This window comes from Leptonychotes weddellii, chromosome 9 (genome assembly GCF_054177405.1).
Source record: "Leptonychotes weddellii isolate Sample4059 chromosome 9, ASM5417740v2, whole genome shotgun sequence".
In the NCBI taxonomy this organism is placed as follows: domain Eukaryota; kingdom Metazoa; phylum Chordata; class Mammalia; order Carnivora; family Phocidae; genus Leptonychotes; species Leptonychotes weddellii.
The window spans coordinates 6,975,522-6,999,213 of NC_138377.1; the positions used below are offsets into that span (position 1 = coordinate 6,975,522).

At 35.0% G+C, this 23,692-nt stretch overlaps 1 protein-coding gene across 6 annotated transcripts in view; it reads right to left on the reverse strand.

The window, feature by feature from the left end:
* The window catches only part of PAPOLA (poly(A) polymerase alpha), a 59,210-nt gene that overhangs the window by 9,687 nt on the left and 25,831 nt on the right, over nucleotides 1–23,692 (reverse strand). For 3 of the 6 annotated variants that reach the window (XM_081829981.1, XM_081829979.1, XM_081829977.1), the window contains exons 8-18: nucleotides 23,175–23,264; nucleotides 22,946–23,084; nucleotides 21,343–21,415; nucleotides 19,902–20,022; nucleotides 18,869–18,953; nucleotides 13,828–13,881; nucleotides 13,190–13,309; nucleotides 11,338–11,447; nucleotides 7,004–7,125; nucleotides 3,110–3,252; nucleotides 126–223 (exon numbers count right to left, since the gene is read on the reverse strand). In XM_081829981.1, coding sequence (XP_081686107.1) covers nucleotides 126–223; nucleotides 3,110–3,252; nucleotides 7,004–7,125; nucleotides 11,338–11,447; nucleotides 13,190–13,309; nucleotides 13,828–13,881; nucleotides 18,869–18,953; nucleotides 19,902–20,022; nucleotides 21,343–21,415; nucleotides 22,946–23,084; nucleotides 23,175–23,264 — 1,155 coding nt within the window. Of the gene's footprint in view, nucleotides 1–125; nucleotides 227–3,109; nucleotides 3,253–7,003; nucleotides 7,126–11,337; nucleotides 11,448–13,189; nucleotides 13,310–13,827; nucleotides 13,882–18,868; nucleotides 18,954–19,901; nucleotides 20,023–21,342; nucleotides 21,416–22,945; nucleotides 23,085–23,174; nucleotides 23,265–23,692 lie in introns of all 6 variants that reach the window. The other 3 variants (XM_081829980.1, XM_081829978.1, XM_081829976.1) reach the window with 1 other exon arrangement.

Consider the following 23,692-nt stretch of genomic DNA (forward strand, 5'->3'; position numbering starts at 1 on the left):
TAATTATACAATAGCATTAAAAAACTGAATTCGAACCACTTAATCAATAAGGCCATCTTTCAAAATGAAGGCTAACACCAAATACGGTGTAAGGATTCTCAAGCCTGTCAACCCCATCTCCTTACCCCCTGAGCTTTCACTGGAATTTACTTGTGGCACAGAAACTTCAGTAGCCTGTATGTTGGTCACAGATGCTGCTGTTACAGCTGGAGCAGGACTGTTTCTGCTAAAAAAAAAAAAAAAAAAAAAAAAAAAGAAAGAAAGAAAGAAAGAAAAAGAAAAAAGAAAAAAGTGAAAAAGCAAACAGAAAAGTATAAAATAAAATTCCATAACAAAATTTAATATGGAAGTTATTTTCTAAAGGAAATGATTCTTTGGTTTTACTTCTATGTATATATTAGTAACTGACTTTATATGCTAAAACATAACCAACAACCCAAAGCACACACTCTAAAGCAGTGCCGTCCGACAAAACCCTCTGGAACAACGTCACATAGCTGTGCTATCCAGTATGGTAGTCACTATATAGACGCACCTACTCGGCTGGTGAGGAACTGAATATTTAACTTTAATTAATATTAATAAATTTAAATCACCACATGTGGCTAGTGACTAGCATATTTTTTTTTTTAAGATTTTTATTTATTTATTGAGAGAGATAGTGATAGAGAGAGAGCATGAGAGGGGGAGAGTCAGAGGGAGAGGCAGACTCCCCGCCGAGCAGGGAGCCCGATGCGGGACTCGATCCCAGGACTCCAGGATCATGACCTGAGCCGAAGGCAGTCGCTTAAACAACTGAGCCACCCAGGCGCCCCAAGTGACTAGCATATTAAACAGGACAGTTTTAAAAACAATCTGTATCTGATTTGGGGGAATAGACTTAATGGATTTGGGGTATAAGAAAATTCCATCAAAGGCTATAAATAAGAAAATGGTCTGAAAAATAGAAATAAGCTTCTGCATATAAAATCTAAGGATTTGTGACACCCTAAAAACCACCCAGTGGCCCAGATACACAACAAAGGCTTTCAAAGCCATCCCTCCTCTTCTATGTGCTGGATCCCACTCCCTCCTGTCATTTCAGGAAACTCAAATCATCCATCCTTTACTCTCCTATTTCTTCAACATTTCTGTCTCAGATAAATCCTATCGCAGTTAAATAATCTCATTTTAATTACCCCTTGAAAGAAAAATAAAAGCAAAAAGTCCTCTGTGGTTATTCTTGCTCCCTCGGCTATAGCTCACACTCTGCAACTGTGGAACAATGACGCCATGACAAGGTGGCGACACGAAAGGACTTAAGACTTTTGGTGCCTGCAAGACATTTGCACACAACCAGGGCAATCAGCTTATTAAAGCTTTGGAGTTCACAGGGTGCCTGGGTGGCTCAGTCGATTAAGTGTCCGACACTTGGTTTCAGCTCAGGTCACGATCTCGGGGTCCTGGGATTGAGCCCCGTGTTGGGCTCTGTGCTCAGTACGGGGTCTGCTTGATTCTCTCTCTCCCTCTTCCTCTCGTGCTCTCCCAAATAAATAAATCTTTAAAAAAAAATTTTTTTGAAAAAGCTTTGGAGTTCACTGGTACATAGAAGTAAATGAAGTCAACAAGGGCAGGTGATCCCACTCCCCCAAGGGAGAATACCAAGCGGGGACAAGTACCGTGGAGAGCGCCCTCAAGGGCACACACATCTAATGACTTAAACAGAAAGGGAGAGCTGGCCAGAGAACCACCACAGATCCAGGAAGAAAACCAGAAATAGCTGGCAAAATGGCTAGTGCATAATAAATACTGAAAATCTGCTAAGCAAATATACAACTGTAAACTTAAAATCCGGAAGTCTTACTTACAGAAGTTATTTAGTATTACATAAGAAACTAACATTGTTTAAACTTCTGAAATTACTTAATACATAGTTACTATTTTACATGCATGTGCATAAACTCAAAGTACAAAAGGCTTCTATACAAATCCCTTTGAAGATACCCTAGTATTTCCATTAAAAAAAAAAAAAAAGATTCTGCAAGGATACACTGGAAAAATTTATAGAAGGTTAAACATAAATATGGCTTTTTGTGTTCTAGTTTTTGCCACTATAGCCATGTATTTCTTTCATAACAAAAATGTTTATCTGTGTTCAATGTTTTCAAAGACACTTAATTCTTAAAAAAAAAAAAAAAGGTTCCTATAACTAAGACCATCCCACAAAGACCTTCACCTTCCTTAGTAGGCCCCTTGTATGTCCACAGATTTGTTCCCCTGCTACACAGATGTAAGCGGCTCCGGGACAGAAAGGTGATTTTATCCCTCTTGTCCATTCTCCCTAGCATACCATACAGTTCACTGGAGGCAGCAGAAGCCTCAATACAGAGCTTTCTTAAGATGGGGTTACGTCCCATTAAACCCATCATAAATTGAAAATACCTTAAGTCGAAAATGCATTTAATACACATAATCACCAACATCACAGCTTAGCCTAGCCTCCTTCAAACATGCTTAGGACACTTACATTAGCCTACAGCTGGGCAAAATCACCTAACACAAAGCCTATTTCAACATAAAGTGTTGCCTATCTCATGTGATTTATCGAGTATTGTATTGAAAGTGAAAAATGGAAGGGCTGCATGGGAGCAGAATGGGTGTCGGCATAGCGGCTGCTGACCTATGAGCGCAGGGCTGACGGGGCGCTTGCAGCTCGCTGTCAGGCACCGCAAGTGACTATCGTACGGTATACTGTTAGCCCCAGAAAAGCTCAAAATTCAAACGTCAAAGTATGGTTTTTACTGTGTACTGCTTTTGCTTTTGCACCACTGTAAAGTCAAAAAATCTTAAGTCAAACCACGTTAGTTAGGGACCATCTGTATGTGAAATGAGGGATTACGGTGCTGACATTCATTCGTATCTGAATTAAGATACACCTGTCCCAAAAACGGAATACAAGTACGACACAATAGGACAAAAATAGAAATTATTTTCCCCCAAAATAAGTTTAATTGCTATTTTTAAAAAATTAAAAGGGGAATAAATATTCTAAATAGATGACTCTAACAAGAGAGTTCATCAAATACGTTTAGTGAACAGCCACTCCACTTCATTCCCTCGCTTTCCTTACCCCTGAGAGCTGCCAGAACTGTTCAATGGACTGGTCTTCATAGCACTAGTAGGTGAAGGCACAGACATGCTGTTATCACTGTCCATAGACAAGTCGAGGCTGCTGTCATTCAGAGGCGTCAATCTGACACCTTCTGTTGAATGCTGCAATTAATAAGATATTTAGTCAAATATATCTTTATTTCACCCAGATCTTTGAAACATGAACATCTTTTACTTTGATATATGATTTCTACTACAAAGCATAAATCACTAAGTTCATGAAAACTCAGAAATGTCATGCTGACTTATAAGGTAAAGACTTCTAAGAGGCCTGACTACACTACAGTTCTTCCATGGGAGAAAAAAGGAGAAAGGAATGCTATATTAAATGTACACATTTTCCACAAGACACGCTGCACGCTAAAAAGCACTGTAATGTGAAAACACATGGATCTTAAATCAGATAACTATAAATATATACAGACACATACACACATATATATTAGGAAAAAAGTCTTAATGATAAACCCAATACTAGCAATGAATATATCTGGCTTTTGGGATTATGACCAATTTTTTTAAATCAATTTTTAATTATTCTACAGTGAACATAAAATTGTGTAATGTCAAAACAACTATCAAATAAGTACAGCGTAGTACCACTTCTAAAAATCTATAAATAAATGAGTCTCTCTCAAAACCAAGAATTTCTGGTGCTCTGACTGCCAACTTAGAATTTTAACATGGTACATCTAATAGTATAAATTACCGTGTGAAAATAGAAGCAGAAATAATTTCCTGAAAGTGAAATCTAATATCCACATGTAAATCCTAATGCTAGTCCTGCTTCTTAAAAATCAAAGCACTCAAAATGTTACTTAATATAGGAAAACCAAAATAAAGCTTAAACTACGAATGTTTCTATGGGATGAAAGTTGATTTCTAAAGAACTTAGTTTCTGTTTCTACAATCAATAGTATTGCAATATCAAATTGATTTCTTCAGGGTTTTTTTCCAGAATACTTTTAGGCCTTGGTGCTCCACTTACCTACAGAAACATTTTAATGGAAATGACTGCATTGTTGACAAAAACCCATATCCCGTGTGTGTGTCTATGTGTGTGTACGCGCGCATGCGCGCGCTCTAGTTCCCCAAATGACAAGACATTCTTTACCTAGCACTACAGACATTACTTCTGTACATAAATCAATATTGATCAAATGGGGAAGATGAGATTTGGCAGGATGGAGAGGAAGAGAAAGTAATGCCACTTGTTTATGAAGTCAGTTGTGAAATGAATTTTCTAATGAGCTTCTTTCCTATGCAAAAATGCTACGAATTTCACTCTCCACCAGACAAGGATTTGTACAGTAACTAAATTTTACTAATTCTACACAGTTACCTGCCTGACCAGGTGATCAAACACCTGTGAGACAACAGGCCACTGCTAAGGATGATCTGTGAACCCGAAGGTTTTAACTAGCTGGTTTGAACACAAAACAGTTGCTCTGCTTTGCCTTTGTCTATATCAAGTTTGGCACAAGAGACTTCAATGCCAAGCCATCATAAATGTTTTATCCACATTTTCAAATTAAAGATAAATAAAGACAGAACATACTACAGAGAGAAATAAACACATACGCTTTGCACTGAGACCTAGGTCCAATTCACATCTCCTACTATAAAACCATGGGCAAGTTTATCAGCCACTTGGTTTCTTCTACAAAAGACAATATCTGTGGGTTGTTTTATCATTAAATATAGAAAAACATTCGTACAGGGCTTTGCAAATAGCAGTTATTAAAAGGAAGCTATTAATAAGAGTCTAAGAGAAAAGATTCATGGATCTAGATTTCTAGATACTACTACTGAAAACAAGAAAGTGCTATTTTACTAGCAGCAACTTAGAACTAGTCCAAATGATGTCAAATAAAGGACAGATATAATCATACTGTAGCCATTTAAAAAAATACTAAGCAGCCACATAGTATCTGTAATGTAATGTAATCTGGACACATAATAAACACCCAAAGAGCAGGTCACAAAAGGGTATGTACCATCAAAAACCTTTTAAAAATACATATGATATGTGGTTACATATGGGCACCGAATAGTCTATGTAGAAACACACACTGAAAGGTGAAAAGTAGCGATTACACGGTGATGAGAGTACAGTTAAGCTTTATTTGATAAAATGTCTGGACTAAAGTTATTTCTGAACACTAATAATTTTTATTTCTAGAAGATTATATTTAGATAGGTAATACCTTAATAGAATAAAAATAAAATTTATTTAAACTATACTTTGTTTCAAAAATCAACAATACCATATATATATAGGAGTTTTAAAAGGTAATCTGAGGATCAAGGATTCTGGAAAATCTAATAACCTCAGTTATAAATAGACGTGTTAATAAAATAGAAATAGGTTAAGTATTAAAGAACATAACAACCTATTTACATTGACTTCTGAAAACACATAAAATGGTTATGTATTTTTACATGTAGTAAATACACATTTAAGTATGGTTGCTTAAACTTATTAATAACACCAAGGGACAATCAGAAGACAAATGTCTGGCATGACATTTTAGTTTAAAAATAAAATTACTCAATGGCAAACTTTATGTATATTTTATTACAAATAAATAAAATGGCTTGAGAAAAGATCAGTACCTTTTTGCCACTTTCTAGATTATTTAGTTAACTCATAAAAGCATTAGGATGAGAGACACAAGTCACATAAAAGCTTTAATGTACTAAGTTACCTTAAAAACAAAAATGCCTTTTAAAACTGCATTTTAGACCAATATAAAAAACCAAGTACCTCTACCCCAAGTCATGGTGATAACAGAAACAAATACGAGCATTCGCTATGTGCCAAGCACCAGCCAAAACCACCTTGTTATAGGTATTAACTCATTTCATCCTCACAAAATATCTAATGAGGTAGGTAAATATATTATCCTAATTTTAGAGAAGAAGCAAATCAAGAACATGATGTTCATGATATGGCTGGCCCAAGTCTCACAGCTGGGAAGCAGTGGAACCTGAAATTGAACCAGCTTTATCTACTCCAAAGTTCTTGTCCTTGACTTAGATGCTTGTACCATAATATATGCTATACTTTTCTTTCATATTCTCTTAAATAATATATTGTTTTACATCTTTTAAACTTGTAAACCTTATATAAAATTATTAAATAGTACATATTCATCAGAACCTTTTAAATGAACATATTAATAGATGTAGCTCTAATCCATTCATTTTCACTGCAGTGTATATTCCATTATAGAAATAAGCCACCTATTCTTGAAATCACATATAAAAATGTAATTATCATCTATGCACTAAAATTCTAATATGTCCTTTATAGTAAGTCTAAATAAGAAAAATATGGCTGTAAGTTATTCAACAGGAAGCACTATTACCAGAACGACATTCTACAAAATATTAACTCTGATCACCTGTCTGTGATCTTTATATTCAATAACTTAATTTTTCAATAATACACATCTATAATTCTTAACAAAACAAAGCCATTTTTATAAAAAGTCACATAATTAATTTATCCACATATTACCTAGTTTACTTTTTAAAGGAAAGGAAATTAGATACTGATGTGGGTATTAAACGGATAAGAACAGAAGACTCTGAAAGAGACCATAAGCTTACATAAAATAAGGATAGGAAGCATCACCACTAATCTATCTGAGGTGTGCAAGTACATGCAAGAAACGCGACTGGGAGCAAGGTTTCACATAATGGAACTGCTCCCTGGAACTGATTTTTAAAATGCTGTGATCTACTTCAAGCATGACTTAAACTGAGTCTAAATGTTGAAGTATTGATAGATTGAATACAGTAAAAACACTATGTTAGTAATGCTTTTGTAAGTACTTTCTAAATTTACCTTTTTCTTTTTCTGAAGAACATGATTAGGTAGTAGTTGATGGAGTTGCTTTCTTTTTACATGCATTGCAGCAATTTTCATGTCCACCTCAAACATCTTGCTGTTTATTGCTTGCCTATAAACTACACAATTAGGAAATTGTTACAAGAAATAGAAACATTTTAACAAAGGCAGTTAAACTCACCTAGGAGAAGCTATTCTAAGTAGGGATCCTTTTCTAGCAATCCTGTGCATAAAACTATCAGGCCAAAATTCTAATCTGACATAATCCATTGCCTGAGCAAACTCTTAAGTACCTTTTACCACAAGGTCTATATAATGAATAAAAGCACAAAGTATACTAACTCTTCCAGTTAATTACTCTTAAGATAATAACTTTGAAGAGTAACTCTTTAAGAAGCAGAACTGGAAAAAAAAAAAGGGCTTCTTCATACCCTTTTGTGCTACCACTATTATTTAAAATTCTGGCTCAATTATGTAACAAATGTAGCAAAAGTCAAACTTACTGACTAAACCCAAAGATACCTTTTCAAGAACCTGCAGGATAAAACTTTAAGACAAGTAGTTAACATCTTCTCTTACAGAATAACTCAAATAATAGAGGTCACAGGAACAAAAAGAAAATGCTAAAAATAAATTCATCCAAGTAAGTTCCCAGAGAATCCCGAAATGGAAAAATCCATTCACTCAGTCATGTAACAAATTATTTACTGAGCACCAATACTGTATCACACGGGGGATACAGCAGAGAATTAAGAGACCAAAAGAACTTCAGAGCCTACATTCTAGTAGGGACAATACAATAAAGAGGAAACAACGAAGTAAAATATATTTCGTATCAGATGATGATAGTGCTATGGAAAAAACTGAGTAGGGAAGAAGACAAGAAGCTCAGCATAGAAACTGAGAGGACATGAGAGAGTGGAGACCGAAATGAAAGTGAAGTAATAAGCAAAAATAACTGATGGAACCGCATTCCAGGAAGATCCAAGGTCAAGGACAAAATGTCCTCAGTTGAGAGCATGTCTGGAATATTTAAGTAAACAAAAAGGCCACTGGGGAGAAGGAAAAGTCAAGATCCATAATCCCTTAAGAGCAATTCTAAAATCCCAAATGCTCCCGACACATAAGTTCTTCCTATAATTGGCACCAAAACTCATCTGACAAAAACTAACCCTGATCTCACCTATTTGTGGCTATTTGGTCTCTACCTTTTTTTTTTTTTCTTATGTTAATCCCCATACATTACATCATTAGTTCTAGATGAAGTGTTCCATGATTCATTGTTCGAGCACAACACCCAGTGCTCCATGCAGAACGTGCCCTCCTCAATACCCACCACCAGGCCAACCCATCCTCCCACCCCCCTCCCCTGGTCTCTACCTTTGCTTAATGTGAATCCTGAACAGTTCCCTGAAGAAATGTTACTGTTGCTGACTACCAAATGTTGCTCCAAGCCCCACTAGGAATTTTACTTACTAATTTTATTACCTTTCTGGCCCCAAGACATATGGAATAAAGGATTTTGAACTTATAACAGGAAATGAGGCCACAGACATAATGAGAAGACCAGATTAGGTAAAAGCTTGCAAACCACAGTAAGGAAGGACTTGAACTTTCCAAAAGAGATTGGTAGCCATTATAGGCTTTAAGTAGGCAAGACATGATTTGGCTTAATATCATTTTGGATGCTGGCTGAGAATAACAATTATCCCATTAATAGCTGGGCTAGGACAGGCCAGAGAAACTGTAGTAATGGGAGTAATACAACGGAGCAATGACAAATGGCTTGGACTAGTGTAATAGCAGTAGAAATAGCAATTAGTAGCAGAAATCTCAATGGATAGCAAAAGTAGAGGCAAAAGGATTTTTTAATGCATTAACATCAAGTTATGAGAAAAACAGGAGTCAAGGAGGACTCCAAGATTTCTAGCTTGAACAACTACAGGGATATAGCCACCAATACCTGAGATCAGAAAGATGTGAAGTTGGAAGAGACTGGAAGTTAAGAATTTGAGTATTGAAAATCCCACAAAGAATGAAGCTGGCTTTCACTTTTCCACTCTGGAAAGCAGCATGGAGGTTCCTCAAAAGGTTGAAAATAGAGCTACCGGAGACCCAGCAATTGCACTATAGGGTATTTACCCCAAAGATACAAATGTAGTGATCCAAAGGGGCACCTGCACCCCATTGTTTATAGCAGCAATGTCCACAATAGTCAAACCATGGAAAGAGCCCAGCTGTCCATAAGCAGATGAATGGATAAAAAAGATGTGGTATATATATCCAATGGAATACTACTCAGTCACCAAAAAAAAAAATAAATAAAATCTTCCCATCTGCAACAACCTGGATGAAACTAGAGGGTGTTATGCTAAGCGAAATAAGTCAATCAGAGAAAGACAATTATCAGATGATCTTGCTGACACATGGAATTTAGGAAACAAAACAGAGGATTATAGGGGAAGAGAGAAAAAAAGAAAACAAGACGAAATCAGAGAGGGAGACAAACCAAAAGAGACTCTTAAGCATAGGAAACAAACTGAGGGTTGCTGGAGGGGAGAGGGGTAGGGGGATGGGCTAACTGGGTGATGGATATTAAGGAGGCACATGATGTGATGAGCACTGGGTGTTATAAAAGACTGATTAATCACTAACCTCTACCTCTGAAACCAGTAATACATTGTATGTTAATTGAATTTAAATAAAAATAAATTAATTTAAAAAAAAGAAAAAGACAATCCCACAAAGGGGGCACCTGGGTGACTTAATCAGTTAAGCATCTGCCTTTCGCTCAGGTCATGATCTCAGGGTCCTGGGATGGAGCCCCGAGTGGGGCTCTCTGCTCAGTGGGGAGCCTGCTTCTCCCCTTCCACCTGCACCTCCCCCCCCACCTGTGTGGGCTTATGCACAACGAACGCTCTCTCTGGCTCTCTCAAATAAAATATTAAAAAAAAAAGAAAGAAAAAAGAAAATCCCACAAAGTATTCCATTAAAATGTTTCAAGGCCCAGGACAACTAAACATTTCCCTCCCAAAATAAAAGTTCCTTGAAAATCTTGATGGTTCATTAGCACAGTCTTTGATAAACTCAACTGAGATGAAATGCACAAAACAAATTTTCTAATTCAAATATCTCTACATGATTTCTTAGTTTATAGTTTAAGTTGACATCAGAATTTTTACTCTGGAAAAAAACACTTCTGTGGCATTAAGCAAGTGGAGTTACCACCCTCCAAATCACATCCTAAAAAATCTATGAGTGTTTTTGCTCTCACGGTTATTAAGGGTTACTACTTGCTGGGGACACTATCCTTCAATGTTCCTCACCATAAAGAATTGTGCCATATTCTCCACTTATATTCCTAAAAATGAAAAACCTACTTATAAATTATCAGTTATTTGAAAGAAAGCAACTCAATTTTTCATAAGAAATAGAGTATTTTTAATCTGAATTTTCCAAGAAGGCAACTACCATGTGTCTCATTTAGAGTTGATCTTGTTTCATTTGAAACTTTAACTGCCACTGAATCACCAACAGCAAGGCTGCTGATGGTCAGAATCCCAACAGACAGCACCTAATCAGGAGCAGCTCCCAGATGTCAGACTGCTAGTGATTCCACACACAGGTGCAACTGCCTGACTACGTAAGTATGCCTTCTCGTCACTGGACCTGTATATTCATCACTGTCTCTATGCATATTCATCATTCCCTTGAAAAGTTGTGCATCTATATATAGCCTTCACTTCTGTGAACTACACCCATTTGTTCTTTAGATAAACTGTTATAACTCAGTTTTATCTCTCAGGGTATAGGTCAATCTGAAATATAGCTCTAATCACCCTATACCCGTGAATCAACACTTGAGTCTGTATTTGACACAGAGAATAAAATTTCCTCACATCACCAGAAGTCTAGCTATGTAAACGTCGAAGCTTCAAGATTACTGAGGCAGTCAGACACAGACTCAGTCTTTTACACAATCAAATACTCAGATGGTTTCTAATTTCATAAATAACTGTGAACAAATTTAGAATGGTCCTACTTAACTTTAAATCTACAATACAAAACAAAACTAAAACCATTTATGGCAGCTCTTTCTGCCCATGGGTCCTGCCCCTGTGCTTTAATAAAATCACACACACAAAAAAACCCACTTATATATTAGACATTACTGAAACTAGTAACTAATCCAAAACATTAAAATTATTCTGATAATCACTGTTCAATATTCCCAAGTAAATTAACAGTTATTGCAAATGTCACTATGGTACACATGAAGACAAATTTAAATATGCAAGTTACGTGTTTTGATCATCCAAGGAGAGATATACCTGTATCTGTGAAAGACTGAATATCATAGGTGAGATCAACACTGAGATTTTCAGAGTTTTCTGTTTTTTTAAACACTAACCCAATCACCCACATCGTGCGAAATTCTTCCCTGCAAAGTAAGAAAAGTGTTACTAGTTTATCAAGACTTCATGAAAACGTTATCAATGTGGTTGACAACCTGAGGTATGTGGAAAAACTTGGAATACAAATGTATAAGCAAACTAAGTTCTAAACCAAAGCTCCATCAGAACTCCAAGTCCTCCCCCATGCCTGTCCTTCATATTCCTTTTTTTTTTTGTCCTTCATATTCCTAATCCTAAGCAGGGTACCAACAGCCAATGTTAATGATGATCCCAAAGTACCAAAGGCACAACAAAAATTATGTTCAAACTAACAAGGGAAAAGGAACAACGCATTTTAGAAAAATCTGAAAAAAAAATTTATTCTAGACATAAAATTTTAACTAGAACTTAATATATATTCCTTAAAATTTTAAAACTCAGTCGAAAAGGTGGCATGAGGGGCGCCCGGGTGGTGCAGTCGGTTTGAGCATCCAACTCCTGGTTTCGGCTCAGGTTGTGATCTCATGGGTCCATGGGTCATGGGATTGAGCCCCGTGTTGGGTTCTGCACTCAGCACGGAATCTGCTTGGGTTTCTCTCTCCTTCTCCCTCTGCTCCTTTTCCCCCTACCCCTGCTCTCTCTCTCTAAAATAAATAAATCTTTTTTTAAAAAAAGAAAAAGAAGAAAAGATGACATGAACAGTAATTTGACTACAGCGTAATAATAGGAACAATGGGTGATTCAGCTACTTTTGAACATTTAATAATCTATATGCTGAATGGATCAGTCTTTTAATAATTAAGACTGCAGAAACAAAAAATTATAAAAAGCTCAAATAACAACTCTTTTGACAGGACTGCAAAAGGAAACAACCTGTACCAACAAATCAGAGTAACAGCTGTACCACTGCAGCACAATCTCAAATAATCGATTCGCCTGTACTTTTCAATCTTTCTTTAATGCTACTTTATTTTTTTAAAAAGCTCATTACTAAAACTCCCCTCACCTTCCAAATGCAAAGCAGAATCTCACACAAATAATAATACAGCAACAACTGAACCAGAAATTGACCTATGAAAGACCCTTAAAAGAATAATGTGAGCCTTTTATTAACAGATCTTCCCAGTGTTTCAGAATCTATCACAAATCAGATTTTTTGCAAGGTAAATTGAAAGCATGTTCTCTCTTTTAAAAAGTTAAGATGAGGGCGCCTGGGTGGCTCATTTGGTTAAGCGACTGCCTTCAGCTCAGGTCATGGTCCTGGAGTCCCGGGATCGAGTCCCGCATCGGGCTCCCTGCTCGTCAGGGAGCCTGCTTCTCCCTCTGACCCTCCCCCCTCTCATATGCTCTCTCTCTCTCTCATTCTCTCGGTCTCAAATGAATAAATAAAATCTTTAAAAAAAAAAAAATAAAAAGTTAAGATGAAAAGCAAGACATATTTGGGATAGCAGTTATTCTGACAACCACTGTATAATATGGGTGAGAAGAAAGAAATTTTAAGAAATGCTAAAAGGCAGATATGCAGAATTTGAACTCTAATTAGTTCATAGGTACCATCATTAGACTATTATCAGAGAACTATTTTAGTAGTGATTTTTCTCAAGAAATAATTTGTCTCTTCAGTGTTTCTGATCTGGAAAACCTAATCTACTAATCTCAAATTGGTTTTGTGCCATATGTGATCAACAGAATGGTGACTCTAGTTATTAAAAACTGCCTATAGAAAGCTTCTATGAGTAAAAGTTAAAAAGGAGAGAAGGAAACTAGATTAAATTAGAAGACTGCTTACTTGTCAGGATTTTCTTTGGGTGCTGGAAATGACTGGGGATTCACATGAGCCAGTGTAATAAATTCATTCTTCTCCAAACTTCCAACCAGGATTCGGATTTTTGACTCCACCAAGCCCACCCTGAACAAATGTCACTTAGTATTAATGAAAATTCTGGTTAATTTAAAAAATAAAATAAAATGCACAAAGTCAAAATATGTTGCACAAAGCAGTAATATGAAGATCATACTTAAATACATGTGAGGGCAGTTCAACCATCTGAACTCCCATAGATAAAACCAGTCTTAGGCTCTAAACAAAAATGCTGAAGCAAAAACGGAGGAAGGATAATCAAGCCACATTTCAAACTAAGAAGGTTACAAAAGACATCCCTGCAAATATTTAAAGGAAAAAAATCAGTAAGCTAAAACAAAGCACTTTAAATATAGTTAATGATACATGGATCTCCGTAAGGGAAACAAAAAACAAAGTTGTATACAGATCCCCAAATTCCTACACTTCCATTACAAGTAGTAAAGTTCCATTTATGAATAAAACCAGACTGGATGGGAGGACAAACTTTCTCCCATCTGCTGTGTTCTGTAGCTATCTGATTGATTTTTGCTTATTTTCTCTGTAAAGTCTAATCTTATACTCACCATTCTAGGCGTTGTTTTTCTGTTGGTGCACTTGCTAGAAGTACAATATAATGCCTTTGGAGATAAAGATAACATGCTATTTATTTTATTTAACTGCTTTGTGCTGGATATTAACACCATAATGTAATAGCTTTGTTACAGTTACAGATCAGCAACAGTTTAGCAAGGGGGACTGCAATCTCAAGATGTACATAAAATCATAAAAGCTAAATACCACAAGTTTCTAACTATTGGTGAGTATATTCTTCTGAAAAAGAGTGATTTTATAAATTATCCCAAAGCAGCTTAATTCAAGAACAACGAATAAACATTAATTGATAGTTTGGTTCAAAGACTCCGGTGGAATGCTTTATATCTATAAGCTGCTCACTAAAATATAATCTACTATAACAAAGTTGTTTTAATAGAAATAATGCACCAAGGCTTTAGCCACAAAAACAGGATCACTAATTATACATATTACATCAGTAAGCTCAAAAATAGTTCAAACACACCATGCTTTTTAACTCAAATTAACAGGTAGCAAAAATTAAACTGAATACTGAAGACAGGCCTCATGATTTTTTTCAAGTAACAGTATAAATTTCTATTAAAAAGCAGACATGACTAGCATGAGAGCAAAGAAGAAATCTGATTTTTATGCAGAATCCAATTCCATTAAATTAGAGAAAAGGCAAGTTTTCATTTTACAAAATGCTATCAAAATTAAATACTATTTTAAGTCTTTTTAAAACAAACTACTTACAACTAAAATATAGCTCATGTAATTTTATGATACTAAAAAAGTTCAGTCCGATATACTTTCCCACAGAACCCATTTTAGAGGTGCTGGAAGCCAAACTTCTCACCAGAAACTACCTCACAAAAAAGCAAACTGACATTACCTAGTATGGATACTAGTCTGAAAAACCAGAGTATGATGAAAATTTTTAAATTAGTTTACTCTTTTTAAAAAAAAGGGCTGAAACCCTTATCTTTCACATCTTATAAATGAGGTTTCGGACCAAAACCAAATACCTGACCTAGGCCAGGAAAAAACTATTAACCCCAGTTTAAATTAGCCATCAAAAAAAAAGAGTCAGAAGATATTTAGGCAAGGGACAGTGAAAATTTGGCAAGTTAAAGCATTTTAAACCATTCTTCCTTAAACTATTCCATTTGATTACTTACTATTTATGCTCATTAAGTATCTGAAAAATGGTTATGATTCTTCGTAACTATGTAACCCAGGTATGAGACTTGTATATATACGTCATCTGTAATATAGGATAATGCCTCTTACTGGCAGGGGAAAAGTGAAGCTCAAATGAGCTAACTTCAAGGACTTAATCAACTTACGGCAACAGAGGTAATATGTATAAATATGAAAACACGTAGACAGATATGTGAATATGCAGCTCAAATCCATACAGACCAATACTTCCTTTACCACCAGTTTAAATTTGTTCAGCATTATTTGGATCAAACCAAATATACAGAACAAACAGATGGCTCAAATAAATAAAAGTCACATAAAAGCACTAAAAGCTCATGCATTTTACATACACAGAAACCCACTCTGAGCGCCCTTAAATTCTTTTAAATGCACCAAAATCCTAACAAGCTCAGTAACCTGATTTCCAGTCCCTGGGAGATTGGAAATGGGCGGGGGGGGAGGGAAGGGGGGGGAGGAGAAGATGGAGGAAGAACTCTCTGGACAGAAGTGTAACAACTTCCAACAGGAGACAACAAACTATAAAAAGCAGGCATGTACACAAAAACAAAAAAGCGAAGTTGTCTGCAATCACCTAGGAGAGGGATCAAACTCTCAGTCTCTACTCTTTTACCACACTATTAAAATGGATGTTCTTAATTACCACCTGAGTCTTCAACAAATGATGCACAAATGTTCTCTATTTACGAAGGCAAAACATACAATCCATTTGAACATAATTTTGTTGGAATTCAAAGTTTAAAGTTTTGAAGTTTAAAAAGTTCAACTTTGGCACTTATTGCAATGAGGGGAGCCTGGGGGGCGTGGTTATGTCCTTTACTCAGCCACATTTAAGCAAATTTAAGCAAAAAAAGGAGATATAAAATACAGTAATTAAGCTTAATAGAAATAACCTGCCATTAGGAATCCATTTATAAAACGGAATCCATTTATACTCATCCAGCTAAGAAACTGAAACCAAAATACCGAGTTTGTTAAATTTTAAAAACCAGAACTAGTATTCAATTCCTAAGATCCCTATCAGAAAACAGAGAGACCAAAAGAAGTATTTCTAAATTTAGACTACCTATATTTTTTATTGCTGCCCCAAAGAATGTGATCTCCAATTTCCAACTGCCACCATCATTTATTTGCTCAAGATATTCAAATGCCTTCAGGAGACACTTTGAAGTCTTAATGCAATAGTCATTAACTCTTCCCCAAATTTAAAGATTTCCAGCTTCCAATAAAAAATTTTACTATAAAAATGTATCCCCAATGAATTAAAACCTATTTAAAAATTCCTAAGAACAATTTAGTTGCTTTTATTACCTAAAAACTATTTACCCCCCGAAAACAGTATATAAGTAGGTTTCCTGGCCATTTCATCACATTAATATTTTACCTGGGTAGATTATAGCTCAGATATGTTCACTAAAAATCTAATTATCTTAGAGAAAAATCCTTATAATTCCATCTTTAAGTAACTCAGGACCAAGAGTTAAAGTTCAGTATTTTATTAAGTTTTTAAAACATTTTAAGGCTAAATTATTCTATTCACACATACTCCTTGAAATTATAATTAATCTTACACCTTAGAGAACATGCTGGCCTCTTGCTATTACCTTTCCTTCCTCTTTTCCTAGTAAAATGGAATACCTGACCTAAGTATTCACATTTCCTATGTCAATGATGATTCACTTTATTGCTACGTGTCAACTCGAATTATCTTAAAGGAAAAACATGAAGAATGTCTTCTTATAGTTATTTAAAATTGCACAAAGCAATGTTACACCTTTTTCTTAAGGAACACTGAGATCTTCTGTTAGAGGACTTTTCTGCTTTTTAAGAAAATGAAATTTACCCCATGCTTCCCTCCCTTCCAAGAATGACAGGCAGGTACATCAAAATTTTTTAAAATCCAATACATAACAAATGGCACTACTTTCAGGATATACTTCAAATAAGGCTTAACCAACTTTGACTCAAGAGAAAATGAAGCATTTCAATTCAGTTGTACAGCCAATTTTGGGAGTATTACATGTGACATGTTAAAAGAAAAATTCAAACCTGTGACTATCTCTACATTCTAATGATAGTAAGCACCAGATATTATAAAGAGGAAAACTTCTGGAGAAGTTAAAAATATAAATAGGATTCGGTATAGATAAAACTAGCCCATTATTGTCATGTTTTCAAATCTGTTTTCTCAGGACTCACAGCTAAAACTTAAATTTTTCTGATATAATTTCCTCTATTTGTTGCTACCTCCTCATACCTAATCATGCTTGAAGTCGTTTTTGATCATCTACAATGATTTGTTTCAAGAGAATTCAGGAAAGACAATAATCTATGATCTTTGACTCAGTCCACCGAAGACCTTATAGGTACTATTTGGCATAAAGGATAGCTTAAAACTTCTAAAAGACAAAAGATTAAGCAAGCTTAAAAAAAAAAAAACCTTCGGAAGTTCTAGTAATGCAAATTTACTCAAATAGATGACACTATCAAAGTTTCAATTTCAACAATTAATCTTTCTTCAAGTGAAGGAAGCCACTTAAGTACTTTCAAGAACTTCATTCTACCCACCTTAGTCCTATGAGGAAGTGAGACAGGAAAAAGAGTGAATCTAGCTTAGTCTTTGGTTCTCAGGGATTAAGAGATGCTGATATTTTTCTATAAAACCAGTTTCTTCCTTATTCTCCATACAAGCAATTATGTACTTTGATGCTGTAGTTTTTTTTTAAATATCAGAATATATGTTTTATTAGTTTAAATGTGCAAAGGTACTTCCTCAACATCGGTTAAAATAAAAAACAGAAAATAAATTATCTGCCAAATGGAAAAGCATAACTTACGGGGAGTTAAGTAATAAACAAGAGCATTCAATGTTAAGCTATTTAAATATTAACTGACAGCACAGTGCTCCCAGAACACAACAATTAAGCTGGCTCCATATTGCTTTTTCATGCAAAAGGTACAGAAACAAAACACAGAGACATCATGAAGGTCATCATTCTTGTTTTTAATTGGGGAAATAGCATAAAGCAATCTTGCTTAGATTATTACAAAACACAATCCAACACAAGATCAAATGGTCAGGAAAGTTTCAAGCATTAAAGAAAAAAAAATTTAAGTGGGACTTTGGCAAGTTTTCAGCTCAGGGCAAATAAAAGTGCAAGTCCGTTTTTTTTTTTTAAAGTAAGATTTATTATAACTTACAATTGTCATCAAAACCAACACAATCAGGCATTTAACCTGTACTAAGGTATTAAATCATTATATTAAAACCAGTAGTAAAAAATATTACACCCACTTAGATTCCAAGAAATATCTGAAGGGGCTTTATTAACATTAGGGGAAAATGGTAGGCCAATCATGTGCTAGAACTATTGGAAACACTTTACTGACTCTATGTTGACATTTTATAAGCTCTGCCTATGGTTATATGGAATCTCAACAGTAAGTTTCCAGAACTGGCTGAAAATACTTCGTTTCCTAAGAGAGAACAGTAACTACAGATTTTAACTGCTCACTCCTGTGCCAAGGCATATGGCTTGAGAGTTCTGGTGACGACTTAAGACGCCTACAGAAGTGATGTTGCTACAAACGTAGGAGTTCGGTTACACCAGGCAGCAAACTACAGGGGCTACACTTCACCGCAACAAAGAGAAAAGAAAGGGTTTACTAAAACCAGTACACCCTCTGTGCCAGGAAGGAAAATTCTACGGAAGATGTTTAAAGGAAAATTAAAAACTACATTAGTCTAGCAAGAGGAGATGTCACATATGCTACCATTAAACCATTACTTAAGAGAGCAACATGTCTGACATGCCTTAAAATACATACTTGTACTTTTGAAAGAAGTTTGGAGCTTCAAAAAGTTTGGACCACTCTGCCTTACTCAGCAAAATTTCATCTGTGATAGCAAGACCTAAATTAAAAACATATTAAAATGTTGGCATGCTTCAGTCTAACAATCTAGAATTTCAAAGATCTTAAACATACCACATGCATTCACTATAATCCTAAAATCATTAATTTTAACAAATAGCAATTTCAGCCTATGACTTTAGAGCACAGAGATTTTTACATACATACACACTTTTCAAAAAGCTGGAGTTTCTGAGAGCCAGATTTCTGGTAAATTACCATTATTCTAAATACCATGTTCATAGGATGACTCTCTCCAAAAACTTAAGCACTGTAGTTAACCAAGAAAGAAAGATTTCCCATAAGCTCTAAGTCTTGCCTTTCTAAAAACAAGCTTCCTGATGTTTCTAAGCAACATTCTCCCATGAAGAGCCTCTTCAGACCACAGAAAAGAATTTTACACTCCTGAGTTTGATGTTGGTAGTGGTACAGCTATTTGTTTCCATGACTATTATCAATCAAATCAAATAATCCTGTTTCAGCTACTTCCCTCAAAGACCGTTTTTGGCAATGAAATTAGAACAGTACTACTGGGATTCAGAAAGTTTAGAGGTTCTTCCAAAATAATAGGCACTTTGGCCCCAATCCTGCTCAAAGCTCTTTTCAAGTATATAGCTTGCTAAAAGCATCTCTCAGGGCACCCAGTGGAGACAAACTGGTAGCATTTTAAAACTTTACATGGCAACTGTATAGCACTAAGGCAGCCCATAAAGGGCCAGCTAAGGGGACAGCTTTAAACTGATTAGCTTTCTAGCAGATAACAAAAATACTTTGCCTCAAACTGAGTTTTTCAAGTCAATTCTCAAATACATACTGTAATCAATCAATAAACACCAAAACCCACTTCAGTGAATGCTTTCTTCATTTTAAACTGCATAGCCAACTACTGGGTCTACAATGGTATGTAGATCCTTCGTGTATAAAGGAGAGCATAAGGATAAACACTTACCTTGTTTAAACTCCTCAACCATGACCATCCGTGTTGAAACGGACACATTGTACGTGGAGTTCTGTTGTGGGTATGCTGGTGTAATTATAGGCATAAGATGGTACCTATCACTGGGGTTTACCTACATACAACAACAGCCAATCAGTTTCTTCAAGTACATATGCAACAGATACTTGGACTTTTTACCCCTTGTTAAACTGAACCAATGATTAAATTTTATTTCATTCATAGCTGGAGTTGAGAAAGAAAAACCATGTAAGGCGACATTGTTTTTATAGGAATTCTTCACAGAATCAGAGATTTGGTCTAAAGATTTGATCATTTGGGCATGACTATTTTGGCAACCTTACTAGAAATAGTGTGCCTGTCAAGCAAAAAAGGTTCTAGTGGAGCATCTATTGATGTTTAGTTTTTCTTTTTTCAACAACAGAAATGGGGATGCACACACAATTACACTTTTCAGAAATGTCATACTAAATAGTGTTCTGTGCAAAACAAATTTTAAACAAGATGGAAACAAAGTTTTTAATATACCATTGACTTATAGGAAGTATAAGCTTCTTAACACATGCTGAGGCTATATTATCCGTGTTATTTTAAGAAAAAATGAAATGATTTAATAACTTAACCTATATACTAATGATAAGTGACATATTTCCACGAAGGAAACTGTAAATTCAAATCCCTCCAAAATTAAATGCCTGACGCTTGGAAAACTTGAAAACAGACAGCTTGATGTAATTAACAGACTTAAAACTGACTTAATTTTCAATATTGCAGTAAGATAGGAAACTAATAGAAAAATAGAATTTTAAAGACCTAAAAAAAGCCTTACTGAAACCTGTATTTCTTTTATCAATTAATAAAGCGCATGTTGGTAACATTTAAACTGAGTAAGCGGTAAAGGTTGTAACTTCCCAAAAAGCGGAACAGAAGCTCTTCTTTTATCCCAACCAGGTTTTTGTAATCTGAAATATCCAAACCAATTTTTACAATTACATCATAGTAATTAGAGTGATACTGCTTAGAAGTTATCTGCCACATGTAAACGTTAAACAGTTTTCCTACCACAACCCAATTTTAACAGAATATTTAGATCAAATAAAAAAATACAGGGATTTTGAGTATCCTTTTATTTTTTTTTTTTAAGCACAAATGCCCACACAAACTTTGACTTACAAGGTAGTTCTATATAGAATAAATTAAAATGTTAGTGAACTTGATATTATAAACTATGTACAATTAAAAGGAGTTTACAGGGTACATAATTATGCTTCTCACATCAGAGGACAATTATAGTTGAGGTTATCTAAAAGAAAGTGTAATACGGACATGTCCACTCATACATAAAAGGATGGGAAGTCTCCCTGAAGATTATGCAGATGATTTTTACTTGTTATTGCACAGTGCGAATTTGTAGGGGAAAAAATAATACACTAACCCTTGGGTCCCATACAGGCAAATTAAGATTGCATTCTTCAGGCTGTTTCAATAGCACTGGATTTGGCCATTCCCTGTTTAAAAAGATTGTAGCACTTGATAAGACTATTGGATATTACCATCTAAACGTATTTTGTTAAACATACAGCATTCGTGAATGTGAGCCTTCTTCATTCATTTTGCCCTCTTGATATATATAATATTTTATTCCTATCTGTTGATGTTAAGACAACTCGAAGTACTTTTCCTCTAACTATGAAATTAACTTAAACCATTTGGCAGCTTTCTCAGGCTGGTAAGTCACACATCTTCTCTGCCTCTCAAAGAACTGATAAAGCACTATTTAAATAAAAAAGTACTATCCCAAGACATCCGATGTGTTCACCTCAACCTTCAACAGGATAAACCCTTCTTGAAAGACAAAAATCCTATTCTTACACTGGCTACATCCAAAGACAAGTGAGGGTGAAAAAGTTAACTCATTTAGGCAAAGGAATATGAATAATTAGAGACTGATTAGGAAAATTTTATCTCACAACCTAAAGATTCTAACATGAGTATGTGTGATGAAACTTTGTGACGTGAATAACATTGTTTTCAAGACGCATTCTACAAGTTAGCTACCTCAGTCTTTTATGGAAGAGATTAAAAATTGGAAAATATTTGCCATCCTTAGTAGCAAGCTTAGCTTCTTAGAAATATTATTTGCTATGTATGTGTAGCATTACAGAAATTCTGACATTCTTTAGTCAATCTCATCAAAACTGATTACGATTAAGCACTATCAAATCTGTAAATAACAGAATGTGTACTGAAAAGTGGGGCACAGTTCTAAATTATAAAATTATTTCCAGTAATTTAAATTTGTATAAAATAACTAAAAAAACTATTTTTGCAGAGGAGGAGGTACAGGGGTTGGCAGGTACAGAGCGGGAAGACAAATCTCTAAGATCAATTTGATTAAAAACCAAGAAACCTTTTAGGCCAAAGCAAATATGAATTGGCAATAATTTTTTATCTTACTTTTCTTAAATAATGATTGACAAATGTGAACATGCTGAAATGAGGAAGCTTTAAAAAACAAACTCTCCTGGGTTAATGACTGACCTCAAAGGGATGACAAAATTGCTATTTTTTTACACATTTATAGTTATTCTTAAAAGCTTTTTATATATATTTTTAATATTTTACCAAAGATAAATGGGCAGCTGAAAGCAAAAAAATAATTCCAAGAAACTAATGACCTGTAGATTTGGAAAAATCCAAAGAGCGTAAGAAGTGGTATATATAAGTTTTATCCAAACTTCCTAAAACTGATATAAGTTCATTGGATTTTAGCAGACATGACAGCTAAAATTCAGAGTTTATTTAGAGGATAAGGAAGCACAAAAAAGCACCTGCCTTACTATCCTGGGAAAGCTAGGGAAAAGGAAAGGAATTTAGGTTTGCCATTTTATACACAACATGATCTCCCCAAAGCTACCTAAATGGCTACATCATGAGCTAAAATTTGAATCTGAAACCAGCTGCAGAAATGTCATAGAAATAAGACTAAACTTCAGTGTCTACAATCAATTTTATTTTAATATAATCTAAACACATACCATTTAGAAAATACCAAGAAAAATTTATGTACAAGAGTTGATGCTATTGCATTTGGATAAAGCTGGCAAGTTCTTGCTACTAGCATAGCCCAGGAAACACCACCGAGGAAACCTAATATATTGGAATAGATGTTGTGGCCTGTTGATAAGGGAAAAGCAAAAAGAAAAGTTAGTGTTGAACAAAAGTTGAAACATTTTTAATAAGCTAGCCAACAAATTCTGAACTCACGTTTGGCCCACAGTTTGATAGCTCTCAGAGTTAACCTGAAGTTGTCAATGTTTGGTACTAGATGTAAAATTTCATCGGTTACCCTGCAACCTGATTAACAGGGAGTGAAAAAACAGAACGTTAAACCATCAAAAGTTTAATGATAATATTTCTTTTCAATTTTCTAAGATTGATGTCAAACTTAAATAAGAACTTATTTCATAGGATCAGTAACATTAATTGAATAAAAAGGCAAATAAAAAATCTAGAACTCATCGCAAATAAAAAATCTAAAATTTTTATCTCCTATCACAAATATATCACAAAGAATCTGTAATCTGCCTGATCTCAAACTTTCATCATATAATTAAAACTTCTTCCAGTCAGGATATACTGACAAGGGTTTAATCCACTTAAGTTTGCAAGAATTGTTCTTGCCAGAGCACGGCAACAGCAATGTAAATACAAGAGTGTTCAAAAGTAACCCCTTTAAACACAACAGCTGAAAAGGTTACAAAGGATATCATGATCACAATTAA